Source organism: Pagrus major, chromosome 4 (genome assembly GCF_040436345.1).
Source record: "Pagrus major chromosome 4, Pma_NU_1.0".
NCBI lineage: Eukaryota > Metazoa > Chordata > Actinopteri > Spariformes > Sparidae > Pagrus > Pagrus major.
Window position 1 is genome coordinate 3,437,128 of NC_133218.1, and position 19,516 is coordinate 3,456,643.

At 39.8% G+C, this 19,516-nt stretch overlaps 1 protein-coding gene across 1 annotated transcript in view; it reads left to right on the forward strand.

The window, feature by feature from the left end:
* Window positions 1-18,781, forward strand: part of ddb1 (damage-specific DNA binding protein 1) — a 53,654-nt gene extending 34,873 nt beyond the window's left edge. The window contains exons 20-27 of the mRNA XM_073464113.1: window positions 947-1,111; window positions 1,661-1,755; window positions 7,248-7,418; window positions 8,858-8,967; window positions 9,719-9,888; window positions 13,473-13,575; window positions 15,164-15,287; window positions 18,085-18,781. Of these exons, the coding sequence (XP_073320214.1) occupies window positions 947-1,111; window positions 1,661-1,755; window positions 7,248-7,418; window positions 8,858-8,967; window positions 9,719-9,888; window positions 13,473-13,575; window positions 15,164-15,287; window positions 18,085-18,168 (1,022 nt within the window). The 3' untranslated portion in view covers window positions 18,169-18,781. The remainder of the gene's footprint in view (window positions 1-946; window positions 1,112-1,660; window positions 1,756-7,247; window positions 7,419-8,857; window positions 8,968-9,718; window positions 9,889-13,472; window positions 13,576-15,163; window positions 15,288-18,084) is intronic.
* The last annotated feature ends 735 nt before the right edge of the window (window positions 18,782-19,516 follow it).

Here is a 19,516-nt window from a genome sequence, read left to right on the forward strand (position 1 = left end):
GTGGAACATGTGATCCATTGCTGTACCTTTCACCCCTTAATGTTATGAGCTAGCGCCACGTACGCTGCTTAGGTTGAGACCTACACAGCGCAAAAAAAGTGGGCCAAAACAGTGAAAAGAAAGAAATGTGTTCGCTCTGGACATGAGAGTAAGGACGATAAATAAATAATGACTCTGTCCTGATCTGATTAGGCAGAATTCAGTGACGTGACATGGATATTGTAAATAATTCCATTTTACAATGTAATCTTAACAGTCTAATGCCTTGCACTGAGAATGTGGCTACTATCGCTTGTAAGATGCCTAATAGGGGAAAGAAACAAGCAGTCAGACAAACAAACCCCAGTGTCAGTCATAAGTTATTTTAAAGAGAAAACAAAGGCACATAGTTCAATTATTACAAAGACCGTCTATTGTTATCCATGTTTACAAACAGAGGTGCTGGTTCAACTTTGACATAGTCATACTTGCAAGGGTTGTGTATGCACATAGTTTTCCTCTGCAAAATGGGATGTTATGGACATTTCAGGTGTGCTTACTTTGATTTTTTACCTGTGGCGTCCCCAGTAGCTTACCTGGTAGAGCATATTCACAATGTACTAAGGCGCAATCTTTACCTCAGCTGTTTGCCGCATGTCTTCCCCTCTCTCTCACCCCTTTTTTCTGGCCTCAATCGGCTGTCCTGATCAATAAAGGCAATAAAAGCCCAAAAATGTATATATAAATTAAAAAAAACATAATTGGTTGAGATAATCTGGCCAAACTACTGTGTACCTGACCACTCATGTTTACCCTTGTTTCATGTCTGCCTTGCAGGACTTTGTTTTAGCGATATTAGCGTGTTCCTGAAGGACAGTTATGAAAAAAAGATGTAGAAAATCTATTAACAGAGAGATGTATTCTGCTCCTCTCACACTGAGGTGTGTGTGTTTTGTATCTCTATTAGTTCTCCATGCCCATCAGTTCCTCCCCAGTGAGTACGCCCTCAGCATGGTGTCATGTCGTCTGGGAAAAGACCCGTCAGTGTATTTTATCGTTGGCACCGCCATGGTGTACCCAGAGGAGGCTGAGCCAAAACAGGGACGCATCATCGTCTTCCACTACACCGACGGTCAGTAGTCAGGCTTCTCTTTGGCTCGCTCTATTCTCAGCAAACAAACACAGACACAAGTGCACTTTCTTTTCTTGTTCCTCAGCTTCATCCTGTTGTCTTCTCATCTAGCTCACTTTGCTTTACTCTCTTTATCCTTCACCTGGGTTCATTTTCTCCTCCCTGCCTTCTGTCCTGTTTTTTCAGTCAAGAGCACTTCGTCCTACAATGCTCTTGTTTCCCTCCTCACTTAATCATTTTCTTATCTCTTCTTATCAGACTTCTCTCCTCACCCCTACTGATCCCACCTCATTTTCTTTCATAGTCTGTCCCTCTCAAGGTGCATTGCTTGCCTTTCAATTTTTCTCCTTTTAGCTTTTCATTCTACTTTAGCATTGTCTCACCTACTCTTTTTCACCTTTTCCAACATCTCTCTCATAGTTACCGAGATCTACGTTATCCTCTGTCTCACTTAGATCGTGCTTGTGCAAGTTAAGGTTGACATTGAGCTTGCACCACTGAATGTAAACTGAACAGACAGACTAACAGACATTGTGCTCTCTCCCACAGGTAAGCTGCAAACTGTGGCTGAGAAGGAGGTGAAAGGAGCTGTCTACTCTATGGTGGAGTTCAATGGCAAACTGCTGGCCAGCATCAATAGCACAGTAAGTAATGCTAGAGTTTTCAGCAAGAAGTCAAAAAGCACTTGACGCCAACTGCAGTTCAAATGTGGTATTCTTTAAGACTTGAAAGAAAATGTATCTTAATATATGCTTCTATATGTGCAATGATACTCTAAAGCCTCAGCCCCTCAGAAGGTGCTGACCCAGTGCCCCTTTCAACTGTAACTCTATAGCAGTAAGTTATTCACCTCAGACATCATAATTTATCGTCTGGTCCAGGAATTAAATCCGGCATGTCTTAATACTAACTCTGTTTTCTGCCCGTATGTCAAGAGAACTGATGGTTATAATGTGATTGTGCTTAAGCTGGAGGTCGATACAAATAACTAGTCGGACTCTACTGTCGCTAAAGTCCATTTTCTCTTGTGGGAGGCTGTGACTCAATTCCTTGTTCAACCCTAACCTGAAGACAAACTGCGTATTAATTCACAGATAATGTGAGAATATATTAATGCTTTATCATTTGAACATTTACCGTCATCAGTACAGTGCATACATTTTGGTGCAATATAAAAATAGTACTATGTTTTTAAATATTTCAGCTTGAAAATTATTGCGTTCATACTAAATTTGAGCGTGCTAAAAAAAAAGTGTACATCAAGAACAATGTACATAAAATTCAATGACTAGTGAAAAGGCAACCAGATTAACTCATAAACAAAAGATTCACATAACCTCACATCTTTGCTGGATTATTCAAACAATATGATAATATGTGTATTATTTACACAACATCAATTTCATTTTTTAATATCATGGTTATTGTGAATATTGCAATACCCCTAGTTTCTACAAAGCCCTTTTTTTTCCATTAAACCAAAAAATGCCAACCATCTCAGTAGGGCTAGGTGATATGGCCTTAAAATTAGGGATGGATTGATTATTGGCTATTACTGGGGACCATATTAGGAATTTTCCCTATTTTCAGTTTTGGTTATTATTTTGGTTTCTTGTGTCTGATTGCCGATAAAATAAATTTATTCAAAAAGATGCTCCTTTGGCTCTGATGCAGCATATCTTTGATGCATGCAGCATCACAAGTCATATCCTATCAACATTGAGTAATCTGAATCCGTAATCTGAAAACTAACTAACAATTACAGTTAAAGAATGAATGTAGTTGAGAGGAAGTATAAAGTAGCTGAAGATGAAAATACTTTTTGACCAAATTCCTCTATTGATATTGAAACATATTGTGCGGATGACCATTGGTACTTTTGCAAAATATTAACACAATGAGATTTTTGATCAATAATCATCAGTAATGTGGATGTAATGACTGAGCAGGTAAAGGCAAGTATTAGAACAAGTAGCAGTCAGATATGTTCAGAAAATTACATCACTTTACTGTAATGCAGCCTTTAAAACCAGGAAAAGACAACACTTAAGTCATATCACCGTAGAACGATTTCCAAAATCTTGGATGATATAGTCTCATATCACAATAAAGGACAAAATATAGCCTAGTCCTACTTCTCAGTTCAGTCCTTCGTGTTTTGACACAATCAGCCATACAAGATTTTAAGATAAATGTTTAAAAGTTATGATGAAAATATCTTGTCAAATAATAACTGAACAAGGCCCAGAATCTGACTGTGCCAACACAAGTCAACCTCCAGAAGACTTGATAAGAAGCATGTAATCTGTTCAGGAGGAAAAGTGCCTCCTTACTCATTTCAAAGTCCAATATCCAAATAGATTTATCCCTTATGGATTGCTGTGTGAACTCGCTTGACATAAAGTGTAAAAGAAATAGCCCCCCCCCCCCCCCCCCCCCACTGTCCTGTAATACCACGTTCATCCACACTGAGCTATAGAACGGATTAAATGGATTAAAGCTTGAAAAGGCATCTTTATTTTAAGATATTGAGAATCAAATAGTCACGGGTTGAAGATTCACACAGCACAATGACTCACTTCCCCCCACTTAATTTCTTTAACATTTTCTTCAGTGAATTGAACTTTAAATGGTTTTGCTCTAAATTGCTTGAGTAATAATGTAAAATGGCTATTTGTGACTTAACCTTTCTTTTCTGGGTGCAGCTTCAGCTGAATTAAATCTAAAAATGTTCACATTTCCAACATCAGTCACAAACTTTGCTGTGTTTTAGTTTGTGTCGGATTCTCTGAATTAAAGATCAAATGTTGGCCTTAACTCACAATTACAATCACTAAGGACTAATCCATCACAGAAGTGATGTCAGTTTTCCCCTTTGTCAGCAGCCTCACTACAACATAATACAACACAGTGACAAGAACATGACATTAGTAGGTTGTGTAATGCCTTTTTAAATTACTTTTGTAATAATTTCATCAACTGGACACAGCACACTGGTTCATTGTTCTCCTTCATCTGACATTTTCTTGGCTGAAAATGGTAAACTCTTCATCACTGTCACTTAGACAAACTAAATATATTTGTCAGCGCTCCTTAATCTGAGGGTGGAATGTTTTTTTCTGAAAATATAGCAAATTCTCTATCTGCAGTAGAAATGAACAAGAAGTTTTACACAAAATGTTATTTTCAGCAGAGGAAATAGATTCAACATTATCAGTTTGTTAGACTCTGGGAAAAACGACTTCTCTTGGCTTTATCTTGATCTGATTCCCAATGTTTCGATGCGTTTATTCATTTGTTTGCGAGTGATATGAATGTAATAAGGTGACACATCAGTCTTGTATCACATTATTGAATATATTTGGTACACAAACTCAATGTTGATGTTAAGTAGGGCTCCACAATTAATCAAAATATTTTTGAAACAGCAACCAAAATATAAATCGTAGGAGCTGCATTATTTTGGTAAGCTGAAATGTGTGACAAAACAGCATTTTAATGAGGCACTGTAGTGCTGCAGAGATCCCCTGGCCTACAAACCTTGTTCTCCAGAAACATGTTTGTTTTGTAGAGACCCCACCAAATGTCACATCATCATGATTTTAGTAGTTTTTTCAGTGAAATTGAAATAATCATTCCGACTGATTGTGCAATAGCAGCATACGTAAAAATAGTTGCAATATGATTTATTTACTATATCACGTAGGCCTAATGTTAAGACATGTCTATATTAAAGGATAGGTTAGACATGTTGGGAAATAAGAAGATCAGTACCCCTCTCATGTCTGTACGGAGCTACAGCCAGCAGATGGTTAGCTTATGCCTTGGCCACACTACAGACTTTCAAAATCATCAGATCGCTGTGCTGTGTACACTATACAACCTTCTGCCCTTTAATCTGGAGTCTTGCAATCATTATGCTTTGCATATTACAGAACTGATCAACAACAGGAGGCTACACACAACAAGATCACACACAACAACATAGATGTGACAGGGTTCAAACAGTCCAGGTTGTTAGTGCGCGGATTTTTTGTGAAACATCCAAAAAGTAAAAGAAAACAATATGAGTGAGGGGATGGTTTAGTATGTGCAGGCAGCAAGTATTGTTTTTTGCACTGAAAACATGAAACCGTATGCTTGACACTATAGGCTATTATTGCGCCTGCTCCATACCAATAGATGCCTGATAAGGCTGGGGTGCATGAACAATAGCAGTGGAGTGAGGGATAGGAAGGTCTGCTCTCATTGGCTATAGCTTGTCCCCCCTGCACCTCAGCCAGATATTTAACCTGCTAGATATCCAGCAGATGTCAGCGATATGCTGGCAAGCTATCCCCGACCTCCCGGATCACTGATTTGAACGGTTCGCACATACCAATCATCTTTCACGTGAGTGCACACCAGTCTGCCTCTAATTTCGGGCTTTTTGTCGGTGGTCTCCAAAAACTGTCGGCATGTGGAAGATCAGGGCTAAAAACTTGTAGCGTAAATTTGGCATTAGCAAACGGCTAGCCTGACTCTGTTCTGCCAAGTAAATCAAAACCAGCCTGACTCCTCCTCAAAGGCCCACTGATCAGTGTGATATATCTCGTTGGTTTTGATCCAAAACTAAAACCAAACAAAAAATTATAAGTTGACGTTTTTCTTGGGGTTATGTTGTGTGGGACTAATTCTTTGCTGCATGCAATGACTTCCTTTGGTGTTTTTTGCCAATACAAAATACTCCCTATACTTCCCTTAAGACCCTCTTCTTCTTTTTTAATAATAAAAAAATTAACAATACATAAGAAAAAAGAAAAAATGGATGACTAAATTGCATTTCACTTGGACTTAAATAGCAGAGACCTGCAGCTGATTAGAATCGATAAGCACACAAATCTTTCTCTTCCCTTTAGAAAATTAGGATAAGGTTTCCTGCTGCGCAGCCAATACAATAAGATTAGCTTAAGAAATGGGAAAGATGCAGGTCACTGGATGAGGTAAATTGATATAAAGTGATATAGATAATGAGAGTGGTGAAAGGAGGAGGATTTTTTTTCTTATTGAAGCATAAAAAAACGTTCATTTTGTGCAGTACCCTTTTGTGTAAAGATTCAGCCCAAAGGTGCTTCACATAAAAGGATTAAAATGAAGAAAAAAGTAGAGTATTAGAACATGCAAAAAAAAATGAAGAAGTGGAAACAAAAGTAAACAACAACTTTACAAAGTGTTAAAGAGGTCATATTATGCTAATTTTCAGGTTCATACTTTTATTTGGGGGTCCTAGTAGAAAAGGTTTACATACTTAAATTTTCAAAAAACACATTCTTTTTCTCATATGGTGCATTGCTGCAGCATCCCTTTCACACTGTGTCCTGAATAGTTGCGGGGGTAAAGGCTCAGCTCCAAACCAGGTGTTCCAGGCAGTGTTTTCTGTGGGAGAGAGGAACTCCCTTTGGTGTGAACCTTTGGGCTTTTTCACTTTGGAGACCTTGTACATGCACAAAAATGCTTCACAACACAACAAAGGAAAGGCAAAAACCCCAAAAAGCATAATATAACTCCTTTTAAAAATGGCAAGAAATGTGAAAGCCATGTGTAGAAAATGTAATTGAAGATATGACAAATGCATAACATTAATTAAAATAAAAACATTGTGCTTTTGATTTCCTCAGAAATAAATTTCCAACTGAGCTACTCACTCACTTTAAAGCATTTTTGTCCAGGTCATTATTTCTACATTTCTCAGGTCTGCACTCTGGCATCACCCGAATTTTTGATGTCACGGTACCTTCTCTGCCGTGTTCTCAACATCAGTCTGGCATCAATTTAATAGCAATTAGATTCAGAGTCACAACTTCATCACTCACTCAGCTAACAACCATTTTTAACAATTATTGGAAGGTGCAGACTGTGTGAAATGGTGAGTGTAATTAGCTGTTAACAGGTCATGTAATGTGGCAGCTTATAACTCAAACTGTTAATCAGCACTTCAGCCTCACACTCACTGAGCCACATCTTATCCAGAGTGATAGCAAAGTGGAACTATTGTGTCAGCCAGTTCATCAAATACTGCTACGGCTAATTGCTGCTCCTTTACCTTTGGCAGCCGGTATGACAACAAACAATCACTCAGCTTCACTGTTTGTTTCAGGTCCGTCTGTATGAGTGGACGGCTGAGAAGGAGCTGAGGACCGAGTGTAACCATTACAACAATATCATGGCCCTTTACCTGAAGACCAAAGGAGATTTCATCCTGGTGGGAGACCTGATGAGGTCCGTCCTGCTGCTGGCATACAAACCCATGGAGGGCAACTTTGAAGAGGTGAGATGTGAAGAGGATTTAGAGAAAACAACACAAGGACTCTAAGGCTATGTTGAGTCAGCTGGCAAATAGATTTGTTTCTCAAATCAGATCTGAAAGAATGAGTGTTCACACTGTACGTGTCCAGGCAACTCCAACATATCTGCATGGGTTGTTGTGGTAATGGCGTAGGCATCAGTCGCTATGTATGCTGTTGACGCATGAGAGATATAGATCCATCATCATCCGCTCCAAACAATCACGTTGTCAAGTCGTGTGACCATTCACAGAATGTACTGCTCTGCTAGTAGCTGCTCTGATGCGCTTCGGTTTCTCTGGACGCCATTGCTGTGTGTTGCACTGCGACAGACACAAATACACGTTGAAATCCGATGTGAGCAACCAGAGCGTCCAGACTGAGACACATGTGTAATCCTATTTGCAAAAATCACATTTCATGTTGTTCTTTGATGTCCAGATGCTTATATCTATCTGGATGGCTTTAGAGCACAAGTTGAAAATTGTTTGTTTACCTCATGACAGAGGTGTGTGTGACAACAGATTTCAGGATTTTTATTTTCAGGCAACGCTGCTGGTTATTTTTTACATACTGTGATACCGTCAAACATCAAACAGTTCTTTGTTTGGTCCACACTTTTTTTAACTTCTCTTTGGTGTTGCATGTTCTATTTTTCTCTCTTCAAAGCATTGTCGCTGACACATACCTCCTAGCCTTTTGACGAGCGGTGTGTTCAAATTGATTTATGATAGAAAGATGAAGAGATTTGACGACGAGTCACGCACACTGTTTGAACACATGCTGTGCTGCTGTGTGCTCAGTGAGATTTGGAGAAGAACTTGGAATTTATTGAGATACAGTACACACCTCAGCGTACCTCAGTAATTAGCAGTTTGCACCTGATGAAAATAGTCGAGATGTTACTCCATGCTTTGCTAAGATAATTTTCTCCAGGCTCCAGCTTTGTAGTTAACGCACAGATATGTGAACGGTATCGATCTTCAAAGGAAATATGTGGATAGTGTGCACATCTGACCCCTGCTGGGTACAGGTGCTGGATAAAAAGCAGCAACAAAGGAGGAGGAGACACTTTCTGCACACTGAGATTCTCAAACTGCCAGGTTTTCATCAGGCAAACATCCACGTGCACACAAAACACGCTGTATACAGACCCTGTAGCTAACCTGCACAGACAGAACGAATGTCTCAGGTGCTTTTTGATTATTTTCATTTTTCAGTATGTGAATGTTTTCAAGGCTATTTAAAAACTCTACTACCCTTGTACTTATTGACTGTATTTGGATTCCAGCACTTGTTTTTGAGTCAGCACCTTCCTTTCTCATAGATAATACAGTATTTACTTGGAGACAAGAACCATGCTGGTGTTCCTCTGTGTTGTTTGTTGTTTTAACCAACTCGTCTCATGTTTTTTTTTCGTCAGATTGCACGTGACTTCAATCCTAACTGGATGAGTGCAGTCGAAATCCTGGACGATGACAACTTCTTGGGGGCAGAGAACGCCTTCAATCTGTTTGTCTGCCAGAAGGACAGGTGAGCAAAAACATAAGATCTTATAGAAGATAAATGCTCAGTTTTAGTCTCCAGGGCTGCTCCTCTACAGCCGAAGTGACAGAAAGTTTCTAAATCACCTCCAGTGATTATCCACTGAAATCAGTGTCATTAGACGGCTGCTCTTTCTACGCTCAGTCCATTGATACTTTTTTAGAGCAGCATCGTAGACACGAATGTGCTTTAATATCATTGTCCTTCCATTTGTTCTGGGAATTATGAGTAATCATGCCACCGAGCTTTTATCTGCTCGGCTGCATTTCCCACTTTAGTCATTTTCTATTAGACAAGTGTTGATTTCATGGAAAAGGATGAAAGATGTGCTCTGAAAGTGAGTGTGTTACATTTATGCCACCCCTTATTATCCGCCTAATACATCAGGTCGGACCACTCAATGCTTTTGACCTTTATTTTTGTATCACATCTCTCTTCCTGTTGCGCTCTCCACCTTTCCTCCCTCTTTATTCCCATTACCTCTCTATCACTCTCTGACCTTTTCCAACACTTCTGATATCTCCGCCCTGCTTGTTTTTCTCCTGCTTAATCGATCAATCATGCCCCTAAACATTTCTTACTTTGCATTTTGACATCTTTTTCTTTTAACTCTTTGATTTGATCTATCCTCTTTCTGTTGGCTCCTCTCTCCACATCCCACATGTTTCATCCCCCAATGTTTGTAATCTCTTTTTCTGCCCTCTTTGTGTTTCTCTCCCACCGTCCTTCCCACGGTCAGCGCTGCCACCACAGACGAGGAGAGGCAGCACCTTCAGGAGGTGGGGGTCTTTCACCTCGGGGAGTTTGTCAATGTCTTCTGCCACGGCTCACTGGTGCTGCAGAATCTGGGCGAGAGCTCCACACCCACCCAGGGCTCCGTGCTCTTCGGCACCGTTAACGGCATGATTGGTAGGACGATTTCACACTCACACAAGCATTTACACTCAACACACTCGAGGTTCAACCCCTGCTGTGTTGGACAGCTTTTCACAAAACACAAAAACAGTGGCTACCATTTGTCAAAAAAGACCTCAGGTGTTCAAATTCACTTTTTTTAGGGAATGCACTTATTTGCATACTTGCCAAGAGTTAAATGTGAAGAATGATAATTTACCCTATGACACTGAATGATAAATTAAAGTTTATATATTTTATGACGCTACATCCAGGAGCTGCTTAGCTTAGTTTAGCTTAGCTTAGCTTAGCGTAAAAACTGGAATGAGGAGAAATAGCTAGCCTGGCTTAATGCAAAAGTAACAGTATCCATCTCTTAGCACCTCTATAGTTAAATAATACAAACATTGTATCTTGTTTGTTTAATATGCTCTTTTACTGAAGTGCCAAAATACAAATTTGGGCTTTTACAGCATGTTGCATTCTTCACTATTTCTTGGCTGACAGTCTCTACTGGTTTCCTCCAGTAAGTGCACAAAGCCAAGAAATAGTAAAATAACCCTCCATGACACAGTGAATTGATGCGTTTCACTGCGGTTTTTGTACAGGTTACACAAACGAAATGTATCGCAGGGGTGGGTATCATTACAATTTAAAAAGAGTAAATTCAGAAAGGAATGGAATGTTTTAATTATATCTGTATTGTAAGAGCAGTAACAGTAATATCTACAACAGCAAAATCTCTTTAAACTCAGACATCAGTCAGTATCAGTTAAGATACTTGCGAGGGCAAACTAAGCTAAACAGTTAGACTACATACAGACAACTTTCGTTTTAGCGTACCAGTAGCTTTTCTGTGATAATTCACCATAGCTGAGCTTGCGCCTGGTGCTTGTTTAAAACAGCAGCGCTGGATGAGAGACTGTGGACAGAGCAGGATAGAATATCATTTTCCTCCATGTTTATGCTTTTTGAACTGGTGTATGAGTACACTTGGAGTTACCTGCACCTGGTTCACTTCAATGGTCTCCCCTGTCGCCTCTCTGCTGTTTATCGACATTATCATGTTGTTGTGGCCTCTGCTCCTCCACATGCTCACACACGGAGCAAAGTCAGCAGAGCGAAGGCCACAACGGCATTTCCCAAAATGTCAAACTACTCCTTTAAATTCTAGACTTTTTTCACTCCAATTTTATCCTAAAGTATTTGTTTTCCCAAATCACAAAAACAACTTTTTCCCTCTTATCGCTAATAGTGAGAAGCCATACAGATGGTTGCGGATTAGATTTTTTACATTTTGCGGCTCCACTGCTGAGACTTGTGCCTCCATCTTGATTCAATGGAGGTGATCAGAATTTATTTGTCGAGTTCACAGCGTCATGTGTTTTCAAAGGGCACTGTCTCTGTTGCTCAGGATAATCCCCAGACATCCCTGTGGACAGTTTGACTTTTAGTAGAAAATATTTCAAAGAGAGAGCCGTAAACCCAGTGAACATAACAATATTTTTGATCGTAAAATCCTGTAAATAATCTCATGGAAAAGTTAACTTTCATTCGGTATATGCAGGAAAATAATGTGCAGTGCGACTGTCTCCACCTGACAACTGCTCACAGAGATGGTTTTCATTTCCAGTTTTTCTAATAATCCGCTGTCTGCAGTAACAAGACTTCAGACCAATTAGGGAGTACACAAATTTTTGTCAAAACCATTTATTCAGAACTAATGTCTCCATGTGAGAAAGGAAGAAAGAAAGGGGGGAGACATCATATTTTTACACCTCATTACTCAGATTTAAACTAGTAACTTTCAGCCTGGCAATAATGATGGCAGAGATGAAAAATAGGAAGTGCAAATCATTTGGACACAGCAGTCATTTACACCATGCGCTTCCACAGGATTAACACAGCGTGTTATTTCACCTCAGCACCGTCTGTGATTTGTTAAAAAGTCTCTGTGGAAAGTTTAGCAGGAAATGAGAACCATTGTACGTTCCCGTAAAAACTTTCCACATTAGCCAATAAGACATAATAGGCCTGAGTGTGTAATAAGGAAGAATACCCCTGCTAGTCTTATTGCTCCTCGAGATGCTGTGATATATTAGATGTTTCTGGGAAGAAGCTGCAGGCCGCGTGATTATTCTACCTAAAAAGAAACCGACAAGTGGACTAACCTCGAATAAACTTTGTCGTCTGCTCTTGAAAACAAAGATTCATTCTGGAATTGATGGTGACAGAGATGAGAACACGATTTCTGAAAAAATGTCATCTAATGTCAGATTACTTTATTCAGAGCTTTAGAAAAGGTCGGTTTTCTTCACAAGACTTGAGCTAGAGTTGTACAGTTGGTTTCATATTTCACTGTCAAATGGAAAAAAATCATCCAATCCTGATAGAACTTCTAACTTTTGGTGAGATAGAGAGAAATGGACTCGGCAGGTGGGCAATTATGTTTTTTTTTGTGCCAGTCTTGTTAAAGCAAGTTAGTTTCATCGAGAGATGAATCAATTCAAAGTTCCAGCCTATCTGTGATGATTTGCTGCTTTTCTTTGACCCTTTCCACACTGAACAATGACCTCACTAACACCACATCTACAGTGTGAATCCGTATAATCTGCATTTACTCCTGCGTCAAATGACTGTGGTAGTCAGCAGTATTTATCACCTCCAGTCTGCTGTGATGAAAACACCCGGATGAACCCACTAATATTTGCCCCCCTTCAAGCTACTGCATGTGTTGAAAATAAGGCCATTGGCATTCAAGTTTGTATGTGTTCAAGTCTAGTAGCACTGGGAACATCGCTCAGTCAGCGCTGAGTTTGGAAGAGACTGAAGTTAAATATACTGTATATAGAAATATTTTAATGCATTTCCATTGATAATGTTCATTAAAACAGGTGAATTGAAGCAAACGTAATATAATAAGGCTAAGTTGCCCCAATGGTTGCAGTGACACTCAATTCACTCAAATGGGCAAATAAATCCTGAAAATATTTGTTAGAAGCAGCCCTGCTGTCCTCCAAACTGCTCCCGGCAGTTTTCTCCCAAAACCCCAGCTCCTTCATGGCTTCATATGCAGAGAAACAAACTCCGCATTACTAATCAGTGTAACCTTTTGTTCACAAGCTCGCCTGTTTTTTTTGTGTGTGTGTTAATTTCAGTGCAGATTATCTTCCTGGAGCACCACGATAATGCACTTACTGTCACAGAACTTGAATTTTGAGTATGGAGTAAGCGTGCTGCTCGCTGAAAGCTCCACGGCTCGAAGATTTACAGAGAAATCACTCTCAAAATAAAACATTTTGGAACAGTCTTGAATTATTGAAGAATTGAAATCATACTACTTTACTCTTGGCATTGTTCCAGCATACACGCATGAAACTTGCATTAGGAGGATTGCAGTCACACTAATGACCTTTTTAATGTATTCATTGTTAAGCTTTTTATAGGTCTGTTGTGAAGTCTTACAGCTTCTTTCTTCCTTCTTTCTGGTGAGAAAAGTATCAACCATCTGCCGCATTGAGGTGCAAATCTGTTTTGATCATGCCTTAAAAAAAGGGTTGTACTGTTGACTGATGTGTGTGTGTTTGTGTGTGTGTTAGGTCTGGTGACGTCCCTGTCCGAGGGCTGGTACAGCCTCCTCCTGGACCTGCAGAACCGCCTCAACAAGGTCATCAAGAGTGTGGGCAAGATCGAGCACAGCTTATATCCTTCTCATATATTCACAGTGTCACAGTGACAGAACAAGCTGCACTGACCGCTGTGGTTGTCTTCTTGGCAGTAAACCCGGAGAGTTAAATCACAAAGTGGTAATACTGCCTTTGAATGTGTTTGATGGACATCTCATGCGTGGAATAGTATGAATGTGGCCGCTCAGCTCTGCTCTGATTCAAGACCTGAAACCAAAAATTAATTAACAATTTGAATAACTGATTGATGAATCATCAGACGTCGCAGCAAAAATGCCGGTCCTTTCTTTCATTCTGAATTTGGGCAGATTGTCATGTTTTCTTATAAGCGCTGGTGGGAATGAAACATTCAGTGTCAGGGTGTAACAGATTCTGTCACAGAGCGCAAAAAACGGCACATGCACAAACATTGAGAGGTCTGCCAAACTGCTCCATCATGTTTCTATTATGTTCGGTGCCTCAGACAACATCATGCTGCCAGGAGTGAGCTCCAGCAGGGGAGCAGAAATACTCTGCAAACATGTTGTGGATAAAGAAAGCTTTGCTAGAAGAGTTGTTGCTCCCAAGCCGTGAGCCAGAAACGGGGCGCTATCCAGGCAGAGTTAATGGACTCTCCCAGCTGTGTCCTCCCACACCGCCCTGCACTAATCACTGCAATGCTTGATTTGGTCTAAATCACCCTCAGCATTTTTTTTAAGCAAAAGTGCCACTGGTTACAGCTTCTCCAGTGTACTTTCTTGAGTTTTGTGTAATTGTAAACAACATATCTTTAGATTAAGACCACTGGTGAGACAAAACAGCTTTAGGGTAATGTGAGAAGCATTTTTCTCTATTTCGTGACATCTTATAAGCTAAATAGTTCATTGTTTAATTGAGAAAATAATTGTCAGAACAGTCGGTGTGAAAATAAAAGTTACGGTCCAGCTTGTAAGAAAGGATTTTGCAAATTGACTTGGCATTAATGTAGCACTTTTCTAGTCTACTGACTACTCAAAGTGCTTTAAAACATTTGTCGCATTCATCCATTAGCACACATTCATCCACTGATGGCAGATGCAGCCATGCAAGGTGCCGACCTGCTCATCGGGAGCAATACAGTGCTTCATATTCAAAGCACCTCAGGGTTTTTCTATGCTCAGCTATTCACACACACTCACACACCGCTGGAACAGCCATGGGCCCAAGGACACACTGAGATGTAGCCGGGGGATCCTAGGATCGAACCACTGACCTTACAAAACTGCAGAAATTTTTTACAATGTTGTGAATTAAAAACTGATAACGTGAGAATTCAGGGAACTATAGGTGATGGCCAGTACAACCCCTGAAAAACAGTTTTATACATACAAAATGTAATGCTTTTGCAAGCTGCTGTCAAAACACCAGTTCTCTATAGGTTCAACAGCACCAAATACTGGATCCTGATCGATTGCTGGCCCCAACTGCCTTTTCTTCTGAACTGTGCTGTTTTTAATAGACTTCCTACACAGCGTTCTGTGTGTTTCTTGCCTATGCCTGAGGTAAGAATATGCAATATTGTACCTAAGGTGCAATCCTCAGGTGAAGCAGCAGCCTCGTATTGATTTTCCTTGACTCCGTGGCACCTGGAGGTCCTTCCATACAGAGCGTAAGACAGAACAGGCCACGGGATTCATCGACGGGGATCTAATTGAGAGCTTCCTGGATCTCGGCCGAGCCAAGATGCAGGAGGTCGTGAGCACTCTACAGGTAGGAGCTCATCTTCATCCAGACTTTAATGCTACATGTTGAACCTTTTTCTGTGCGTCTCTTTTATCCCTATATTCGTGAGAGAAAATCTGGCTGCAGCTATGTCAGAATTGTGAACCCACTGAGTTGCTTCATACTCTAAAAGGGGATTAAGCACAGAGGCATTAAGCTTACTTAACAGCTTTCTCATTGCAAGGTTGCTGGCTCAGCTTGTGGTGACCTGTTATGGCCACAAATCTTAAAGATAGTTTAATAACAGCGAGACTTAAGCTTGTTATAAGAGCCCGGACCTCTGCTCTGATAACAAGCTTATGGTGCTTCTCTCAGAAACGGCTAGAAGCACACCAATACCGTGTTGTTATTTTTGTATTTGGCTTGAATCAATGTTGAACCTTCAAAGATCCTTCTAGACAGTTGCTCCTGTGCTCTGTGAGTGAGAACTGGGAATAACTTTCATAGCAGAACAGGTGGCAAAATTACTTTTGGCAGAACAAATAAGCAAATTCTGCATGGTGTCTCTCTTTACTGTCATTGAATTTTTTAAAAGAGATCACACTTTCAGCTCATAAACAAAGACTATTCCCTGTTCGCCTCTCAAGACCAGCTGATTAAAAACAGTCCAAAATATGTGGAAGATTTCTTTGCCAGGAACCTCCTGTTTAAAGCCAAGATTCAACAGAAGTTGGAACATTGCTTTAAATACAATATGTTGCAGCATCAGTTGCTCACTTGCATCCTTGTGAATGACTGCACTTAGAAACGGGGCCGCACAATATGCTCAAAAAAATCAAAATGTAATATGAGTCACAGTTAGTGGAAATGATCATTTTTGCATCACAGTTTTCATTTTCATTGAAAAAACTATTAAAATCATGCTGATGTGCCATTTGTTGGGGTCTGTACCAAACACACTTTTTCTGACATCTGGACAAGATTTATTGGCCGGGACGTCTCTGCAGCACTGCAGTACTTTATTAAAGTTGCAGCTTCTCGCAATTTGGAGACTGCACTTGATCATATCGCAATATTGATTATATTTCAATTAATTGATGCATCAGAACAGATGCAGCAGAAACTAACGTTTGAGAACTGTCAAATGTTTGTCATTTTCTCAAAAATGACCTAAACTATTAATCGGTTATAAAACATAGATTTGATTGAAAAATAAAAAATGGCCAGTCTTTGCAGCTCCCCTGAAAAGTCAGTTTTGAGAAAGCCAAAAACAACCAGATGGTCATCTTTTTTTGAGCAAGTAAGTACGTTTATTTAATACAGAACCTTTCACAGAGCAAGGTCACACAGTGTTGTCAAAAACATAAAAACGGCCGTAAAAACGGCAAACAATAAAATGTAAGCCGCAACAGATCTTTAAAAAGAAACACACACACAATCACAGGCTGCAGACAGCATGAGGGTCTGAATAAATGAGTCTGAATAAATCAGCAGAAACTGCAGAACATCAGTCTAGAGGGAAAATGGTCCTCAGTGTCGAACAGACCACTTCACCCTTTGCTTTTTACTGAAGCTCCCTATGTGCGATGAGCTTCATGGGCAGCCAGTTTAAAGAATATGAAATAGGTGTTATGTGAGACATCCTGCTGCACCTGGTCAACAGCCTCGCAGCAGTGTTCTCCACCATTTGTAGACCCTCCAGAGATTGATTCACTGAGGCAGGTAGAAAGGAAATTGCAGTCGAGTCGGCATTATATGAAAGTTTGAATTATCATTTTGAGCTCAGGTTGTGATACAACAGATCTGAGTTTGGTCATATTGATGCATGATATGGATTTTTTTTTTTTTTTTTTTTTCTTCAGTTGATACAGAGAACTGACAATTACCTGCTTCTTATGGCCGATACCGATAAGATAACTGATAATTTCTCATTTTTGTATTTAAAGAAGATGTTCACAACCTGTAGTTTATCCAAACCTGAGGATGAGAAAGGTTCACATGTAGTGAGCAAAGGTAAATGATTAAATAATCCACATTCAGTTCAGTTCAGTCATTTTATTATCCCAGATGGGAAACTTGATTTGCAGTCAGGGGCACAAGATAAAAAACACGCGAATACAAAAAAACAAAAGTACAAAAACCAACGGTATAAAATTGTTTCCTGTACATTGAATATACACACAATAAGACAACAAAACAATCTCTGAAATACTATATTACATGTGCAGATTAAACAGGGTTCTTGCACAGGGAACAAAGGAGTTTTTACTCCTTCTGCACTTGAACTGGGGAACTCTGTCTATGGCCTGAGGGAAGAGTTTCAAACTCTTTCTTCCTAATTGTGCTCAACTCAACTTTCATTGTGCAAACAGCCACTTAGGTTGTAAATGCTGCGCTTTAAGTCACTGTGAAAGCAATGTGGTTTGATAAAATTGTCTCTATTTATCAGGTAGAATTTCACTGATAGGATAAATAGCAGATAATATAAATTTCCCAATATCAGGCCGATATGTATCGTGCATCCCTTGTTTCTCAGATGAAATAAACATTTTTGTGAGTTTTTAAAAAAAAAAAAAAATTAGGTTAACATCACGTTAAGATACAGAAGAAAAGTGATACAAAAATCTAAAATGCAGTCAATCAATAATCATTAGCGTCAACATAAAAGGTTTCCAGGAGCTTTTTAAATCTTTACAAAAGGGGCAAAGTGACTAAATCCCATTGAAGACTGAGTAAATGTTCAATGCCTCTGAAACAGATGACTCCCTCTCTGTACAGGGAGCTGTTTATTGGTTCATCTAGAGGCTCTGGTGGAGTCTCACTCTTTGATGTCATTCAATTTTAGATCGATGACGGCAGCGGCATGAAGCGTGAAGCCACAGTGGATGAGGTCATTAAGATTGTGGAGGAGCTGACGAGGATCCACTAACCTCGACCGCCAACCGGACCCCTGCTGAGCGAGAGGAGGGTCCCGAGGAGGAACGATGGGCTGAGCGGCGAGAGGGCGAACATGGCTTGAGTTTTGCAGAATTGTAAATAATTATAAATAAACAGTGTGTGCATGTTTGTCCTTCAGACTTCAGTGATTTGTAAACCGTTGAGGCCCTGAAGGTGCTACATGATGGGTGTAGCAATCTTCACTTAGACAAGTCTTGAAGCGAAGTGTGTAGCACCCTGTTTGGACAACAAAAAGACCAAAGTTAAGACGTTGGTCTGAGTGTGTTTGAGTGTGTGTGTGCGCGCGCGCATGTGTGATGTGTGTGGAATAATGTGTGACTATAAATGGGAAGAACCCAGAGATTTTCTTCACCAAAAACCTTCTCTGGGATATTTGTGACAGTTCAGGCAGGTTGAAGGTTAGCAGCTCCTCGACACCCCACAGTTTGACTCTGAACGATTTACACTTTTCAAGTTTATTATTGAAGTGTGGAGTAAACACGCTGTACGAAAAATAAAATGAGGAAAATGATAGATTTATAGCTATTTTGTCTTTGTGATGTTTTCTTTGTTTATTCTAATAAACTTTGCTTTAGTACTGTTAACACTTTGAGTGTCCGAGTTTGTCTCTATTTTGACTTTTATTACCCTCAATCATCCTGCTCCTCTGGTGGTTACTATTTAGAAAATCAATGTATCTGTGTCATTTTGGAGCCACGCTAGCTGTTTGGCTCAAGTTGTTAGTCAGTTGCTCTGTCCACTACGTTGCTCCAGACTGAGAAATCTCAACAACTACCATGATATTTCAAAAACATTCACGGTCCCCAGATGATAAGTTCTACTGACTTTGGTTATTCCCTGACTTTTCTATGACAGATTGTGAGGGCCATTGTAGGAACTGGGGGAGGGAGGTAGTACTCGGAGAAAAAACTCTGATAACCTGAGTCTGAGATTATAAAGTCATAAATATGTGAGAAAACATTCAGAAATTTTTTATTTAATTATTAAAGTCACAATTTTACAAGGGAACAAACTGAGAAAAGCTGCCGCTGGCCGTGTATTTTGCCTACAGTGGACAATTACACTTTGCAATTGGATTTGGCAAAAAATAAATATTTGGGATTTTAGCCCAGAGTCACCATAAATATCAGCGTCTGTGGTGTCCTGAGTTTTTATTACTATTATGTTTTTGGGTTGTCCATCTGACCGTCCATCTGTTTGTCTCTCAAGAACACCTTGAGGGAATTTCTTCAAATTTAGTACAAATGTTCACTATGACTCAAGGATTAGCTGATTAGACTTTGGTGGCCAAAGGTCAAGTTTAGTCTGGACTCATGGCG